The sequence below is a fragment of the Cebus imitator genome, unplaced genomic scaffold (assembly GCF_001604975.1).
Source record: "Cebus imitator isolate Cc_AM_T3 unplaced genomic scaffold, Cebus_imitator-1.0 Scaffold350, whole genome shotgun sequence".
In the NCBI taxonomy this organism is placed as follows: domain Eukaryota; kingdom Metazoa; phylum Chordata; class Mammalia; order Primates; family Cebidae; genus Cebus; species Cebus imitator.
In genome coordinates, this window is record NW_016107665.1 from 1593908 (window position 1) to 1611583 (window position 17676).

The 17676-nt window shown below is 44.9% G+C and overlaps 1 protein-coding gene across 4 annotated transcripts in view; it reads left to right on the forward strand.

Moving 5' to 3' along the window:
- The window catches only part of TLN2 (talin 2), a 196189-nt gene that overhangs the window by 122988 nt on the left and 55525 nt on the right, over positions 1-17676 (forward strand). For 3 of the 4 annotated variants that reach the window (XM_017506174.2, XM_037730528.1, XM_017506175.2), the window contains 3 exons: positions 4118-4264; positions 8194-8295; positions 10840-10959. In XM_017506174.2, coding sequence (XP_017361663.1) covers positions 4118-4264; positions 8194-8295; positions 10840-10959 — 369 coding nt within the window. The remainder of the gene's footprint in view (positions 1-4117; positions 4265-8193; positions 8296-10839; positions 10960-17676) is intronic. The other variant, XM_037730529.1, reaches the window with a different exon arrangement.

Sequence of the window (17676 nt, forward strand, 5' to 3'; positions counted from 1 at the left end):
TTTGAGATGGGGTTTTGCTCTGTTGCCCAGGCTGGAGTGCAATGGCATGATCTCAGCTCACTGCAGGCTCTGCCTCCTGGGTTCAAGTGATTCTCCTGTCTCAGCCTCTTGAGTAGCTGGGATTACAGGCACACACCACCACACCCTGCTAATTTTTTTTTGTATTTTTAGTAGAGACAGGGTTTCACCATGTTGGCAAGGCTGGTCTCGAACTCCTGACTCAGGTGATCCACCCACCTTCCAAAGTGCTGGGATTACAGGCATGAGCCACCACACCTGGCCTTTCTGGATTTTTAAGACATTAGCACATCTGCTTGGACTGTAAGTTCAGAGCTCCTCGTGGAATTTTATTTCATCTCAACCTCACAACCTCAGCTTCTGCTTTCTGGTCAAGTGGGGGCTGTTACTGGAAAGCTAATGGTGCTATGTGTGCTCCCAGCCATCAGAGATGGGGTCTCGCTGTGTTCCCAGGCTCATCACAAATTTCTGGCCTCAAGCAGTCTTCCTGCTTCAGCCTCCATGTACCTGGGATTACAGGCACAAGCCACAACACCCAGCTTGGACTTAGTTTCCTATGCTCCCAGCCGTGGGAGCACACATAGCACTGCAAGCTTTCTGGTAACAGCCTGTGCTCGGAAGTGGTGTCTAGAATAATTTTCCACCAGTGTGAAGTATTTTTCAGTAAAGCATTAGATGATGAAATAAGACACGATGAGTGAAGGCAAGGCAGGCGATCACTTCTGTCCCTTGCCGGCCTCAGTCAACCATGCTGTCTTTCTGCAAACCCTGTCGGGCTTAGCCCAAAGCGCACCTGGGACACTACAAGTCTGCTTTTTTGAACCTTTTCCTAAGAGACCTGATGCAGAGACGTAATCACCTTGGGTGTTAGTCTTTGGACAGATATTTTCTAGGTTTTATTCGCTGTGTGCTAGGTGTTAACATATCCCTGTTTGTAGAAGAAATAAAGGTTTGGTAAATAGTTAAGGGTAGCTTTGATTTGGTGAAAAGCAGCGCAAGCTTTGGAGTCAGACATAATTGGATTCAGATCTCACCTCTGCCTCTCATAAGTAGATGACTTCATTTCTTTGTTTCCGGACCTAAACAATAAGGGTAATTATGAATACTTCCCTAGGGTAGCGGTAGAGACTAAATGAGATAATGTGCCTGACATAGTAGATATGTTTAAAAAAACAAAAAAAACATCGGCCTAGAGCCTGATGTTAATGAATTACATGCTTACCAAGCTATTTGCAGAATAGCCTCTCGCTGGCTCCATTGAGCTCTCTTCTGCAGTATTCTCTACCCCACAGAGTTCCCTTCTCCTCTCACCCACACCCCACACAATTCCCTTCTGCAGCATCCTTGATGGGCCCCCCTAGATTCTGCCTGCAACACTCCAGCAGAAACAGCCCTTTCCACTGTTCTAATTATTCCTTGTTTTTCTCCTTCCACCAAAGTTGAAATCTGCTCCCCTGTGGCCTTCTCCCATTTTTTCCATACTCCTGTGATGTCTGTGCCTGCTATCCTGGGCTTTGTATTTGAAGCGCTGTAATAAAGAAACAAGGCTCCTTTGGAAGCGGACTTCAGACGTGTGTCTAAAAAAGAATGGAATCTGATTTTTATCTTGTGTGGTGCCATGAGGAACAGTAACAAGGAACCCCTCAGGAATCTAAAATAACGACCTCATTGTTGGGCCCACTGGGGCCACTTATGAGATTGCTGTGGGTTGTTTAAACAGACCTTAATTGAGATCCAGCTGTGTCTTTGGGTATCTGAAACGATTGAGCTCAACTAGCAGGTGTGTGTGATTTGAGATTAGGCTGTCTGATAAAGATGAGGCATGCCTTTGGAGTTGAGAAGAAAAGGCTCTGGGTGAGGCCTGGCGTAATTGGAGACTTCATAGAAGCGGTAGATGCTGAGCTGACCCTCTAAGAATCTGTAAAAACTTAACCGTGAGAAGTGAAGGAGAGCAGGCCTTCTAGAGCATTCATCAGCATGAGTGGATGGGGCGGTAATTCGTTTCTGGGTTAGCCAAGAGCAAGTATATGCTTTTATAGATTTAGGTGACCTGGTATAGGACAAGTGTCCTTTAATTGTCCAAGGAGTTCAAAAAGGTTTGTGACTTACTGCTGCCTCCCAGATTTGCTTCTGAACCTTCCTGAGCCTGCGTGAGAGTACAGATCCTTGGCAAGCAGCGCTCCCCTCTCCTCCAGCTTGTGTACTTTATTTTAATATGAATGTATAGAATTGCTGGCACTTTTTCTGTCTCCAACAGTCATTTCATTCTAAATGAGACTTAGAGATATATGCACCCTCCCTTTCACCTTCTGTATGCATACAAATGTATTTGTATGAGATGCTGTTTCTGAAGAGTAGGTACAAGAGGCTCCACCTTTCACACTTCTATCATCAAAATAACGCGGTCTGCACATTTTCTGTTTTACCATCTCTGTGCCATGAAATCAGCTATCAACCCATTTAGTTCACTCATCTCGAAGAGAGTTCTGTGTATCCTGACACAGCATCAAGGATAACCACCCATGATCAACATATTTTGCATCTCATCAGATGTCATTTTGAATTACTTGCCTTGCTTCCCATGGGTTTTCAATTCAGACAGGGCCAGTTCCTGCGGCTCACATAACCTCTTGGAATTCTCTTGTGATTTAGAAAGTCACTCAATGAGTTCTCATTTACCGTTTGCCACTGGCTTCTTTATCTTCTCATTTACCAAAGTAAAGATACAACATCTTGGCCTTTTGGAAGAGTCGACTGTCCCCCAAGGTGGCTCAGGGCAACCATAGCCACAGCATAGGTAGACCCAGTGCCTGGATGTAATGCAATTCCAACCCTAAATATCTGACGTTAGGTCAAATTTTGCAGAGCAAGGGCACGATCTCCTCCTAGACTGCCCTTATAAATGACAAGGTGCCTGCAGCCATATCATCCCATCACCACAAAGTGCTGCTATAGTTTTCCCCATTTTACCTAGGAGGACTCCAAGCCCAGGGCCACTTACCTAGTTAGCCAGTGGTGGAGCCAGAACTAGAACCTAGGTTTGTCACCTCGGCTCTTCCCCCTGCATCTTGCTACCACTTGAGTTGCCTTTCAGGGAGCCCAGCACTGCCATTGTTTGATTATTTTCATTATTTTCATTCATTCATTTACCTAGCCCCTACTCTGCACTTGCCACAGGTGTGAGACACCTGCTTCCTGGTATGGTCTAAGGAATGCATGGGTGGGTACTCGGGACTTTGCCTGCAGAGCCCCATGCATTTCTCCAGCCTCATGGCAATATAATTTGTGACATAGTTTCAAAGGCTATTAGGCCCTCTACAGATTTATTTCTCTTAGATATACCTACATTTCTGTAATCCAGTCTTATCTTTAGACAGGGAATTAGAGGGTGTTGGGCAACTTTGAAGAGAAGTACATTTATTTTGAGCACATTTTTTCATTATTAGCTTTTTTTAAATTTTGTTTTTGAGACAGAGTCTTGCTCTGTCACCAGGTGCCAGGCTGGAGTGCAGTGGCACAATCTCAGATCACTGCAACCTCTACCTCCCAGCTTCAAGCAATTCTCCTGCCTCAGCCTCCCAAGTGGCTGGGACTACAGGCACACACCACCACACCCAGCTAATTTTTATATTTTAGTAGAGATGGGGTTTCATATGTTGGCCAGGATGGTCTTGATCACTTAACCTCGTGATCCACCCCCCTTGGCCCCCCAAAGTACTGGGATTACAGGCGTGAGCCACCGTGCCTGGCCTATTATTATTTTTTAAATGTATCAGCTTGTATATTTAGGGGCCTGTGGTGTTCCCTTTCTACTGTAGAAACATAGTAACATATAAAATTGGTCATGTGATAAGATTTTGTTTGATATTGCAGTTTTATTTTTCCTCGATTGTAAAAAGAGATCTTTTTCTGTTTGTCTTTCTGATTTTTATTTACTTTGCAAACAAATGGCCAAACATAAAGATAAGGAAGAAATAGAATACGTTGCTATGCTCCATTGTGGGAGTATGGTTTTATATTCTTCTTTTTAAGGTTATTTTTAGAAGACTGAGCACCACTCGCTTCTGCTTAAGGAAATGTTTCATGATTCCCTTCTCAGGCACAACACACCCATGACGCCATCACAGAGGCCGCCCAGCTGATGAAGGAAGCTGTGGACGACATCATGGTGACACTGAACGAAGCCGCCAGTGAAGTGGGGCTGGTTGGGGGCATGGTGGACGCCATCGCAGAGGCCATGAGCAAGGTGGGCATGGGCACCAGGGCTCTCTACCCCTTCATCTCCCTCACACATGGGCCTCGCCTCCTTTTCTCTAAGCTGCTGTCAAGGCTCATGAAGCCACAAACCTCTTCTTTTCTTGAAGGTTCTGGTTCGTGTACAGATGTCCAGTCATACATCCAACATATTATTCTTTATTATTAATGCATTACTTCCATAAGCCAGTTGTGCCCTTCCTTCTAATTTTACATGAAAGAAAAAGATGGAGTTGGAAAAGATATCATAGGTTTTCTCATTTATAAGATGAAAATAATTATTTACTTCATAGGCTTTGTTATGGGGAAACAGTTGTCAAAATGATATAAAAGTGATTCCCAAGGGCTAGTTTTTGGAATGGCTATTTTGGAATCATGTAGAGTTTTAAGAATATAGATTCCTGGGCTCCACCCCCAATCCACTCAGTTGGGTTACATTTTAACGTACTGTATTTAACATACTTGATTTTGAAATGCTCCCTGTGGTTCTGATATCAGCCAGGCACAGAAACCACTGAAATAGTACATATGCAAAAGCCGATAGTAAACTCTTGTAGGCTACAGACGTGTAAGAGAACATGAGTATCATTTTCTCATTTAGTGACCCATCAATTGAGCCTGATCATTAGGGTGACATGACGGGAGACAGCCTTAATTCCATATCTCCTGTTATTTCCCTCAAAGAATCCTTCACTTGGCATGTAAGTTTTGACATTCATTAGAATGAATGCTTGTTCATCAGCATCTAATTGCCATCCTGTTACAGCATACCAAGACTTTTAGACATTGTCTCTGTTTTGAAATGTCCATTGTCAGATTGTGAATACATTAATAAGGTTTTTCAGGGTAATAAGTAGTCTTTAATTGCTAATTTAGAGAAGATTGGTTGTTCATATCTCCATGAAGAAATGATATGCTGAAACTATAATTAGAATAATTATCCTTAAGCATTATGTGGTCATTATTGGCCTGAGAAGGAACATAACAAGCCCAGGATGGAATGCTGTGTCTCTCTTTAGAGACCCCAGGCCCTGCTTTGTCAAATTGGCCATCACTTTCTGCTGTGGGCTTCTCATGCTGCAAATGTGGACTTTTTGGCAGAAAATGAGTGAAATTTTCCTCTTTTCAAGGCCCTTGGATAAGGGCCTTGTTTGGTTGACAGGATTTGTTCGGTTTTCAGGACATCAGAATACCAGAGCTTTGAAGGTAAACCATGTATCTACCTTAGGACATTAAGTAATGGAGCCCAAGGTTTCTTGGCGCAAATTAGAAATTCAAGTGATAATCTTTTTCTTCTTGGGAGAAGATATTTTTCAGAATCTCTCAAATGATAGGGAAAGATTCCATAAATCCCAGGAAGATGGACGTCAGATCCAAAGTCTTTCTTTGATAGCCCTATGCCTTATGCACTGTGATGCGCTGTGGACAGAGAAAACAGCCCTGCACCACCTGCCATCAGTGGTATAGCATAGGCTGTCTCAACCAGAGGCACATTTGATTCTTCTGGATGGGCTGGAAATAAGTCTGGTGTTACCTGAGAGCAGTAATTAGGAACTGCTGGCCAACATAAGCCACAGAGGCCAAGAGCTGTTCTTTCCCCCTCAGTTCTGCAAAGTATGTAAGTGGGGTTTCAGTGTTGCCCCAAAACTCTTAGGTACCCTGGCCTGACATCCAGGGCATCACACAACAGCTCTTCCCCATTCCCATTCTCCCTTTGCTCAGCCTGTTGCTGGGGACTTCGTATTAAGTGATGTTTCAGGTCCTTTGGGTCCCTATGCAGCAAGGCGTTAGCTGGCATAGTCTCTTAGAATATCGTTAATTTGGTTAAAACACTGACATACTATTGGAATCATTGTCTGAAATTCTTAAAGGCAGTGAATTACAGAAAAACATGAGTGTACCTAAAGTTAATTCTAACTTGGTTGTGACTATTGACACTTGGGGGCTTCCACTGTGGAGCTTCTCTCTCGTGATCTAAGCACTGGGAGGTTTGGAGACTCAAAAGTGAGTGTGAAGTAATCAATTTTCTGGGTGACACTGGACAGGAACTCAAGCTCTCAGAACCTTGATTTCCTCATTCAGTGAGGTTAATATGATTCTGTGGGATTTTGTGATGTGTTATCTTTTGTTTTTGTTTTGGCCGAGTAAGAAAATTAAACAAAAACAAACAAAAACTGTGCTATCTATATCACTGCCATTTTACAAAAGAAAGGTCATGTTAGCACCCAAAAAAGGAGAAGGCTGTCATCTCAGCATAAAGGAAAGTTCTTTCGAAGAAATGCAATTGAAATCCTAGTCACTACTTTGTTCTTTTCCCATTGTCCTCTGGCTAGTTAAAGGTTCTTTGGCTTGTGGCCACTGGTCAAGAGCTCTGAGCTGCCCTTCAGCTCCAGCGTCCTGACATGTTGGCAGTGTTGTCACATCTCACATGCCAGCTCCTAGCTTGCAAAACCAAGTGGCCTGGGGCTTAGAACATGTTCAGTCTACACCAAGTGAACGAGTATGCAGCTCAGTCTCCTTTGACTAGCAGGGTCCCCATGCTTTGTTGGGAGTACAGCATCTCTCTGCCTGATAGAGAAAGCTAAAAAATGTCTAGTGTGGAATTTATGTTAATAGTTGGGTAAAAATTATACGCTGGCTCTGCAGCCATATAATGCACGGGCCACAGTGATACGTTCCTTTCACTCACAGTGCAGTTCGTGCCTGCTGATGACATGTAGCTCTCACTGAAATCCCCAGCTAACATTTTCCTAATTGACGGCTTGGCCCCAATCTCTTCCCTGACTCTGAACTTTATGGCAGAGAGCTGCCAAGGAAATCTCAAATATGTCATTGCCTACTCCAGATCCCACTGTGGTCTTCATGATTTCAAGGTTCTCCATAAAACAGACGCAGCCTCATTCCTCCTGCTGTTAACAGCCTCCTCCTGTTCAGGTCGGGCTGACCTCACTAGACTCACTCTTCCCGTATTCATTTCTGTTCACTTTGTCTCCTCACCTGGAATACAGTTCAGCAGTCAGTGGTGATGGTGAAAATAGTGATGGTAAAGATGGGTTGCTTGTTTCTTCATCATTGACATTATCATCGTTATCATCAGCACCTTCCCTATCATGGTCGTCCTCTCCTCTCCCTGTGTGTAGTTCGTGACCAGGTGTAATGTTGATTTTTACTGTAACCATGTGATGCCTGGAAGTTACCACTGAGGGACCTGAAATCAGAGTTGAAGTAACAAGCCCAAGGTTCATTCACAAGCCTTGAAAGCAGATCTCGAACACAAATCTCCTACACCAATATGTCCCCAAGTCTTCAAGGGACATAGTCCCATTGCCTCAGTTGTTCCGCCCCACGGTGATCTTGCCCTTGTCTCAGTTCCTATTGCATTTATAGTCAGGTGAACAACAACTTATTCCTAGTGCTTCTAAATCCTTCTATTCCCTGATTGCACTCATAAAGGAGGGTTCCAGGGATAGCCACGGGCTCCACCATTCCTCAGGAAGTGCTTCCTGATGGAGAGTCCGCCTCCTCTCCCACCTCATCTCCTGCCACTTTGCACTTCCCTAGAAGCGTCAGGCCAGCTCCCGCCTCCATGTGCCTAAATTCTGTTCCCTTTTCTTGGGATGCCTTTCCCACCTTTTATATGTGGCAGACTCCTCCTCGCCTGATAAGACTTGGCAGAAATGTGACTCCTCTGGAAGGCCTCCCACTCCTCTCAGGCAAGGCTGGGGGCCTCTCCTTGCCATGTACCCTCAATGCGTTATATGCCCTCCTGTTGAAGTCCTAATTGCACGAATTGGGTAATTCAGTTGAATTCAGTTGAATCTCTGAGGCCCTCTGTTTTTCAAAGTTCCTAAATCTGATAAACATAGTCTACGCTTCAGCAGGCTTCTTATGACCTTTGGATTATTTTCCTCTCCTCCGTAGCTGGATGAAGGCACTCCTCCAGAACCAAAGGGAACATTTGTCGACTATCAGACGACTGTGGTTAAATACTCCAAAGCCATTGCGGTGACAGCTCAGGAAATGGTAAGAGGGGAGAGAGCTGCCCTCCCCACTGGTGGTTGCCTTTGCATCCACAGCCACCACCGAGCCTGCAAATCCCAGATATGTGTGGGGGAGAGAGCCCAGACCCCTCTCTAGTCCCTCCGGGTTTCCAGCTTCTGTCCTTTCTCTGTGGTCTTTCTGGCTGCCTGTGTGCAGTAGTCCCAGGCTGCTGCAGTTCTTCTGTCATGAAAAAGCCACAGGAGGAAATCAAAGATGATGGAGACTTGGGCATGAGAACAGAGGAGCAAAGGAAGGAGAGGAAAGGAGAAGATGGGGGAAGCAAGGAACTTGTAGTTAAGGAGAAAGGAGACAAATCCTGTTCACCTCACAAAGAACTGGAGATGTTTTTAATAGATTGAAATAACAGTATAAGACAAGATATTTGGGGATAAAATAGAACAGAGATGAAATTATCTGATGAAATCAAGTTATAATACTTGGACAATAAGGTACTGCCAGTCTTTTAAGCAAAATGAAACAGAATTGTTATGTAAAAAGAAAACAAATTTCCCGACAGTAGAAGACATACAACTTTTGGAGGTAATGTTTTGTTTTGTTTTGTTGGGGTTTTTTTGCTAAAATGTAATGCAACCAGAACTGTATTATACAGATCCTTAGATGTAAATGGCATTGAGAGACAGTGAATGCTATCTGATACGTTAAGCAGTTATATGAAAGATGACAGATGTTGTCCCCAAAGAATTAATAAGAGTCCATAGAAAAAGTTTCTCTTGACTTTTGACATCTCCGATGCCGTAAGATAAAAGTTCAAAAGAGGCATCTTTGATACTTGCCACGTAAGCCTGCATTGAGAAGTGATGGGCCTTCCTAGCTGGAGTGACCAGATTGAGCCGCCATGTGGTTGCCGGGCCAGGCCCTCTCTGAGTGGTTTTGTCATGTAATCGTGTGTCCACTAGAGGTTGAGCTTGGACCACAGAGTCGTCCCCGGCTGCTGCTGCCGTTCATTCATGGAAACTCTGTGACTGTGCCAGGCTGTTTGAAAGAATTCAGGCTTGGGAATGGTATACCCATCTCAGTGTTTGGTGAAAAGCTGGAGCTGAGCCCAGTCTTGTCCTTCTCAGGGGAGCGTGGGGGACAGATCATGGGTCTGAGCCAGCCGCGCGTCAGCGCGGATTCCTGATGAGCAGGAAGCACAGCGCAGCAGTGGTGAAACATGTTTGAGCGGCCTCATGGCGTTTCTGGAATGTCTCCCCAGCCAGGTTCTGGACTGGCCTGGCTTGACCCTGGGTGTCCATGATCTTAAGGTGCCCAGCCTCAGGCTGCATGGCTGCTCCTGAGATAACTGGCCTGGCTCCTTGTGTGAAAGAGGCCCTCCTCACCCTGTCAGGATGCCCAGACTCCCAGTGCACCTGTCGGCAGGTCGCAGCGGAGCAGCACGTGGCACTACTCACTCTTGTGCAGCTAAGTGTGAGTTCCTTGGAGGCCACATCTCAGCCTGAAGCCTGGGTCGTATCTTTGTACACATTCCTAAGATGGGGTGGACATTCCTGTCCTGCCTTGATGGGTGGAGAGTCATTCAAGAGGCATTTTAAAAGGCTGTTTAAAATCAAGGTCTTAAAGGCCACGAAGAAAGAGACAGTATTGTTATCCAGAGCAAGAGGAGGTGGAGCAGAGGGAGCCCCTTGATGAGGGACAGTGACACCCTTCTGGGTGGTAGATTAAAACCGCTTTTGTGAGAATTAGGTATTTTTGTCCAGAGGAAGAGGAAACAGTAGAAACTGGCATGCTAGCTACCTTAGAGAATTGAGATGCATCAGTCTGTGAAACAGAAAAATAATGAGTATCTTCATAATAAAGGTAGAACTTGACCATGTCAGCTACACACTACTCTTAACTAAATTTGTGGCTAAAACCTTGTCATTCTTTGTCACAAATTTATGGCAAAGCTGTGTCCTCTGTGAGTTTCTTCCTCCAAAACACTGGCTATGCATCACCTCCCATTCATGGTTTTCTTAACATCCCTCTCCTCATGCCCTCTCACCTGGGTGGGACCTGCTTCTGGCCACCCAGAGACCAGATTAGCCCCCCACAGAAGCCTGGGCCCAGGGGTGAGAAGCGCACACGGCTTGTGCCTCCTGGGGGTTTCTAGGGGGAATTCCTCTGGTGGCTCCCCAAGGCAGGGCTGGCCAGGGGCTGGTCTGCTCACCTGCCAGAGGGTGGACCCTGAGGGCTGGCTCCACACTGCACTGCCCAAACCCTAAGCATGTCCCCATCGGGCCCAGCCAGACCCTGTGACCTAAGCAGGGCCCTGTGAGGAGGGCTCTGGCCCTTTGTGTGCAATGCAGCATGGGCTTGGCTTGAACTACCCTCTCTAGCATCTAGCCCCAAATGCAAGGCCTGGCCTTCACCCCTTAGGAGCTTAAAAGTGAATGAAACACTTTGGCTTCTAGTGATATTAACACGTGGTTCTCATGCTTTTCTCTGTGTGTATGTCTGTGTGTGTATGTGTGTGTGTGTGTGTGTGTGTGTGTATGTGTGTGTGTCTTGCTTGTTTTCTTTTTCCAGATGACTAAGTCGGTTACTAACCCGGAGGAGTTGGGAGGACTGGCTTCACAAATGACCAGTGACTATGGGCACCTGGCTCTCCAGGGCCAGATGGCAGCAGCCACGGCGGAACCAGAGGAGGTCTGCCACCTTAAGACCCCTATTTTAAGATGCACACACACACTGGTGTCTGCTCCTGGGTATTTCTTCATAGCTTAGCTCTGCTCTAGAAGACCCCAGCCCAGTAACTAGAGCCTGGTTTATCCCCACCACTGCACAGTACAGGTCTAGACCAGTTAGCCCCAGGCTATGCTCAAGGCTCACTGCTCCTTATGGGGCAGACTGGCCAAGAACTGGGACATGGGCTTTCAGACATAAGGACTTTGTATACAATGTTCTGCCAGGTCCCCTGTCCCTAGACCTATCACCTGCTGTCTCTATTAGCATGCCCAAGTTTGGGGCTGCCATGTTGTCACTTCCTACTCCACTTAGCGCATCCCCCTCAATTATTCTTGTTTTCCCAAGATTCACAGAAGGGTTGAAAGATTCAAGTATGAGAATTAGCTATTCCGCTCCCTAGAAAGAGCTACTTTCATGAAATAAAGTCTTGCGTGAATATCCTGGGTGGCCCAGATCCCTGCCCCCATACCTCCTGTGGGCTCTTTTTATTACTTCCATGCCTTTCCTAGACCAGGTTTCTTTAGTGGCCAGTGTAGACTTGGCTTTAGAATGCCTGCACCCATAGAAGTCTAACAGTAGCAAAAGTTGGGCCCCAAAGGCCACTTTCTAAGAGCTACCATCTCTGATCCCTCTAATGGGGTGGTCCACTGGGAAGGACGCAGGTCAGGTCGGCTCCAGGGAGCCTCACCACATCTGTATCGGTGTGAACAACGAGGAGGAGTCCCACAGGAGGAGTCCAGGGCTAGGGGAACCACATGGCTTCCTACAGAAAGGAAGCTCAATTTAAAATGAAGATTAATGGAGTGGATTACAGGGACACTTGAAAGATAAAGGTAATTATATTCTGTGAAATTCAGCAAGCTGTTTATTGAGCGCAAACCCTGTTCAAGACGTTCCTAAATGAACTGAGCTGTCAAGGCAGAAAATTCTAACTGGTCTTCTCTTCTCCTTGTAGTGACAGTCAGTGTCCCCAAGTTACTCAATGTTGCTATTGCTCCTGAGAGTCAAATCTGTCTTTTCAGAGACTCCCAGAGATACTACAAAAATGAAGACCCAAAACAAATCACTTTCTAATGTGTGGTAACAATGCATGTAAATAGGAGACCATATATATATGTACTTGCATACATATATATTTAGCATGAGATTACTTAAGTCTCTAACAGTACCTGCATTTTGAGATATTAGAATAATTGATTGTTTAGGCTGTAGCATGAATAACTGTATTTGCAATGAATGTGAAGTCACTACCAAGAAAAAGGAGTCATCAGTTACCCACATTGAGATTCTTTACACAGCCCTATCATTTTTTAAACAATAGACTCCCTGTGTTAGTAAGATCATCTAGATTTATAATTCATTTGACTACCCTATAATTTTGAAATCCATAAACAAGTATAAGGGAATTTATGTTACAATAGGGAAAAGTTTGCTTGGACAAAAGGAAAAAGTGGGCTGGGCATGATAGCTCACACCTGCAATCCCAGCATTTTTGGAGGCCAACGAGGGTGGATCACCTGAGGTTAGGAGTTCGAGACCCAGCCTGGCCAACATGGTGAAACCACTGTCACTACAAAAAATTAGCTGGGCGTGGTGATGCATGCCTGTAATCCCAGCTACTTGGAAGGCTGAGGCAGGAGAATCACTTGAACCCGGGAAGTGGTGGTTGCAGTGAGCCCAGATTTTGCCACTGTCCTTTAGTCTGGGCAACAGAGTAAGATTCCATCTCAAAAAAAAAAAAAAAAAAAAAAAGGAAGAAGTGTCTGGCAAGGGAGGTATGGATCTCTGTCCACAGAAACCTTTAAAAATGGAACCTACCACCATCTGCCTTGGTTAGTTTAACTGCTGGCCTCCCTGAACTGTGTATGGGGCCCTTTCCACATCTGAGTTGTTATAAACTACCCACCCAACGTGTGAAACAAGCAGATTTTTTTTATTGCTTTGGTTAATGACCCTGCATTGGTAGCAGCTGCCGTTTTCATTAAGGTTTTCCTTTTCACTGTTACATCTTGAGATGTATTTTGCATTCCAGACATGAGAGCACTGTGACCTGGAGTCAAAGGGGCAGAGAGAATATAAAATTTCCAGTGGCTTGCTAAGGAAAATTCTTTGTGTACATTTGCCAGAGAGATATTTGGGGGAAAACTGAGAAGGTTAGGAGATCCTTGAAGCAATGTAGTTCTTTATTCCAAGACCATGGAATTACTTGTGTACCCAAGAGGGCCCCCCATCACAGCATGTGAAAATATTTATATCCAGGAGAAGTAAGAAGCTGCCCCCTTCGCTGCAGTCCCGCAGTCTGCTGTGCAAGGTCAGCATTTTGGTCTCTTCCAGCATGTGACAATTACGGGAAAAGTCACAGGTCTGCCCTGGAACATCAAGCAGGAGCTTTATCTGCTTTTTCTCCATGGAAAATTCAAACCTTTGTTAACATCACTGTGAAAACTTCTTTCTTTGGGAAAGTTAAAAGCCTCTGGCAGCTTTGCAATTTAAGATTAGTTTCCCCTTAAAAAAGAAGAAGAAAGAAATTGAAATCCTATGAGCCACAACTTCTAAATGTAAATCCTGGGGAAAAGATGTAGCAACGACAGCTTTGTCTGGAGGAAAATGTGCAGTAACCACTTGAAATACTGGATGCCTTAAAAGCTGGCGCAATTGTTTGTTAAGCGCCTGTGGTGAGAACCACAGCCCTTTCCCCCAGATGAAATGGATGTCTGCTTTAGAATTCTCTAAAATTTTCCACCCCAAGACACACATGCTGGAGGTAGGAAAATGATGCCCCGCTGCCATTGGACCCCTTGTTTTATTAGGTTGGTGCAACAGTAAATGCAATTTTTGCCATTACTTTTAGTAGCATAAACCGCAATTACTTTTACACCAAACTAATAATATTTTGAGCCAGGATCTCATTCTGTTGCCCAGGCTGGAGTGCAGTAGTGCGATCACAGCTCACTACAGCCATGACCTCCCTCCTGGGCTTAAGCAATCCTCCCACCTCAGCCTCCCAAGTAGCTGAGTCGACACGTGCGTGCCACCATGCCTGGCTAATTTTTGTATTGACAGGATCTCACTATGTTGCCCAGGCTGGTCTCAAACTCCTGCACTCAAGCCATCCACCTGCTTCAGCCTCCCAAGTGCTGGGATTACAGATGTGAGCCACTGTGCCCAGCCATTTTTTTCTTCCATGTTTTCTGTTTTTGTCAGATAAGTTCCATTCTTGCCTTTTCAACTTTCACAAACTATGCCAAGCAAATTATATTTGACCTGGTTTCAGATGTAGTTGTTTTTAAGGACTAGGAAAAGCCAGTGTGTTTTGTTTTGTTTGAAGCAGTGAGGAAAGGTGATCAGGATTCCTTAGACGCCCTCCAACTGGAATCACATCCAAAACTTCATCAAGACCAGGCTTTTCATTTCCCTCAAGGCACAAAAGCAGGAGATGATTTTCTCCATTTTACTTTTATTTCCACAAGAAAGGGATTGAGGGTTTTTCTTGAGGCTCAAGTAACACTTATCTAAAGTTGCCAATTTAAAACCCCACATTTTATGTCTACAAGCAACATTCCTTTCTAATAAACACTGGTAGTTCATTGGATCACCCTGTGGGCTGGTCATATTTATCGAGTAGTATTGCATGGAGAAGCTTAACATTTTTAAATTCCTTATCTGTTTTGTTTCTTTTTTTTTTTTTTTTTTGAGACGGCGTCTCACTCTGTCACCCAGGTTGGAGTACAGTGGCGCACTCTCGGCTCACTGCAACCTCCACCTCTTGGGTTCAAGCCATTCCCCTGCCTCAGCCTCCCAAGTAGCTGAGATTACAGGAGCATGCTACCATGCCCAGCTAATTTTTATATTTATAGTAGAGACGGGGTTTCACCATGTTGTCCAGGCTGGTCTCGAACTCCTGGCTTCAAGTGATCCACCCACCTCAGCCTCCCAAAGTGCTGGGATTACAGGCATGAGACTCTGAGCCTAGTCTAAATCTCATCTTTTTCAATACAGACTCAAAAAATGAGTGTCTCAAAAAATTTCCTCAGTGTCTCGTGCCTGTAATCCCAGCACTGTTTATTTGGCCATCCCATCAGCCTTGGGAATGGGGCATAGCTTCCATCCTTATTCACAGGGGAGGGAACAAAGGCCCCTCAAGGCTAGTGGGCTCACCCAGAGTGTCAGGTTCCGAAGGAGAAGGCAGAGCTGGAAGCAAGGTCCCCAGTCCTTTCTGCTGCCCGCACGGGTGAAAGGTTGAAAAAAGGGCTGACTGGGAATCCTGAGATCCCATCCTTCCTCTTAGATTCAGCCCTCCTGGCCCATGAACGTCAGTGGGTGAAACCCATTTCAACTTCTCATTGATAACACTGCATCCCTCTCGTGTGCTGTCCAAATAGGATTGTGTAGCCACGGATAAGAGATTTGTGAGTCTCTTCTAGCAGCGTGGTTTCACGCCATGTTCTTTAAAACTCTGGCCTGCAGAGGAAGTTCTGCGTGTTGGCTCCTAGTGTCACTTTTTAAACTTAACTATTGTTGAAACTGTTAGGAAAAACTGCCCTTGCACTCAGCCTTTCACTTATGTGGGTGGCAGAAAGGACCTTTTGAGTGTGATCTAGGCCTAATGGGAACCCCTTGGGGACCACCGGTGCTTTGCTTGAGGCTGCTGAGTAGCTTTGTGCTGATCTCAGGCTGGTGCTGCTTCAGCCTTGCCTGCAGTGGTCCAGAGCTGGGAGGAAACTGCTCTCCTTTGCTTCATCTATGCATGTAACAGGATTTTCTCAACACTGTGTCACCAAAGCAAACTACAGAAATAATTTGGTGGCTGAGACTACCTAGCCTCCATAATCTTATCTGTAAAACTTTGGTTCGCTCAGTCTTATTTTTGGCTTTTTGTTGGGTCAGAGATACACATTTTAACTCATAAAGGAAGAGCATACCAATAACCCATTACTGTTATTTATTCGACATATTGAGATCCACAGGAGATTAATTTGGAGAGGGACAGGAAGGGCTCTGCTGCTAAGTAGAAAAATCCAAGAAGTTAGAAAAACACTGATCTCCTGGGTAGAGCACTGTGCTCAGGATGAAAGGCCTGGATTCTCACCTAGTTTTGCCAAGGACCAGCTGTGTGATCTTAGGCAAATCATATCAGTTCTCTGGGGCTCAGTCTCTTTGTCTATAAAATGGAGAAGTTAAACTAGTAAGATCTTTTTTTTACCTTGAAATCTATAAATGTTTCTAACTCCATTTTCTTCTTACATGGCCTTTTCAGCAGCACTTCATCCTTTAAAGATCTGTGGTCATCACCGACCTCGGAGCCCTCGCCTCTAGAGTAGATTACCCTGAAATACCTAGGCTTCAACACTGTGGATCTGGAACACTTCAAGATCTGGATGGTTTAAAATTTTAATGGGGTATACCCCTGCTTCAGCTTAACATTATTTTCAAACCAACAAACATGTCCAGCGAACACATATATTTAAATGACGTTACATTTGTGTGGGCTGAATGGCAGCGTTTTCCCTCCTGAGTGACAGTCTTACTGCTGCACCACCCAGACCTGTGTGCAGAGCTGCCATGTTGTGCAATCCAGAGGCGCTGCTTATGTTGTATTCCGCATGGAGGTCATCAGCAAGACAGCCCTGCTTAATTATGAAGCATCTGTAGTCTGTAGCACCTGGTGTATGAAGGTATATAGAAGGCACCCAAAAGAAGCTTGGCTGGGCACAGTGGTTCATGCCTATAATCCCAGCACTTTGGGAGGCCAAGGCAGGCGGATCTCTTGAGTCCAAGACTAGCCTGGTTAACATGGCGAAAACCTGTCTCTACTTTAAAAAACAAAAAAAAATACAAAAATTAGCCAGACGTTGTGGTGGCCTCCTGTAATCTCAACTATTTGGGAGGCTGAGACAGGAGTATTGCTTGAACCCGGGAGGCAGAGGCTGCATGAGTTAAGACTGTGCCACTGTACTCCAGCCTGGGTGACAGAGCAAGACTGTTTATCTTAAAAACAAAGAAGAAAGTCTATAAAGACACCCAAAAGGGCAGACGCTCAACTTTCTCAATCACGAGAATATTCTACTAAATGGATTTAAAAATTCTTTGGGCCTTAAGGGATTAGAGGAAGAAGGTATTTTCCCTAAAAGCAGTGTTTCAATAACATGAGAAATAACAATTGCAGCACCCCTCATTCTCCAAAGTCACCCTTCCTTAAACCGTGACTAACGAGGTGGTATCAGAATCAAGCATCCAGGTGGCCAAAAATCTCACAGGTTTTATCACTATTCCTGATAGATGCTGGAAGGACAAGAGCCGCACCTTCTAGCTATTATAGATTCTTGAAAATAACACTGGCTCATGCTTAAAATTTTGTTTTGGTTTGGTTTTAGTCGCCTACCTGGGCTGAAAGGCAGATTATTTATGGCAGCGGTATTGATCAGACCAAAATGAAATTTGATGTGAAATGGGGCCGGAGGAATGCAAACTTCGTGGGAGGTGGAGGCGGAATTTATTACACCTTAAAGGAGATAGCTGGCAGCTAATCCTCAGTGGAGCCCATTTGGCCTCTCTTAGGCAAAGTAGCTTTTTTATAATCACACAACCCAGGAGTTACAAAAAGAATGCGTGCCCACTGAGCTTTTAGCTCTAAAAATGTGCCTTTTTTTTTTTTTTTTTTTTTTTTTTTTTTTTTTT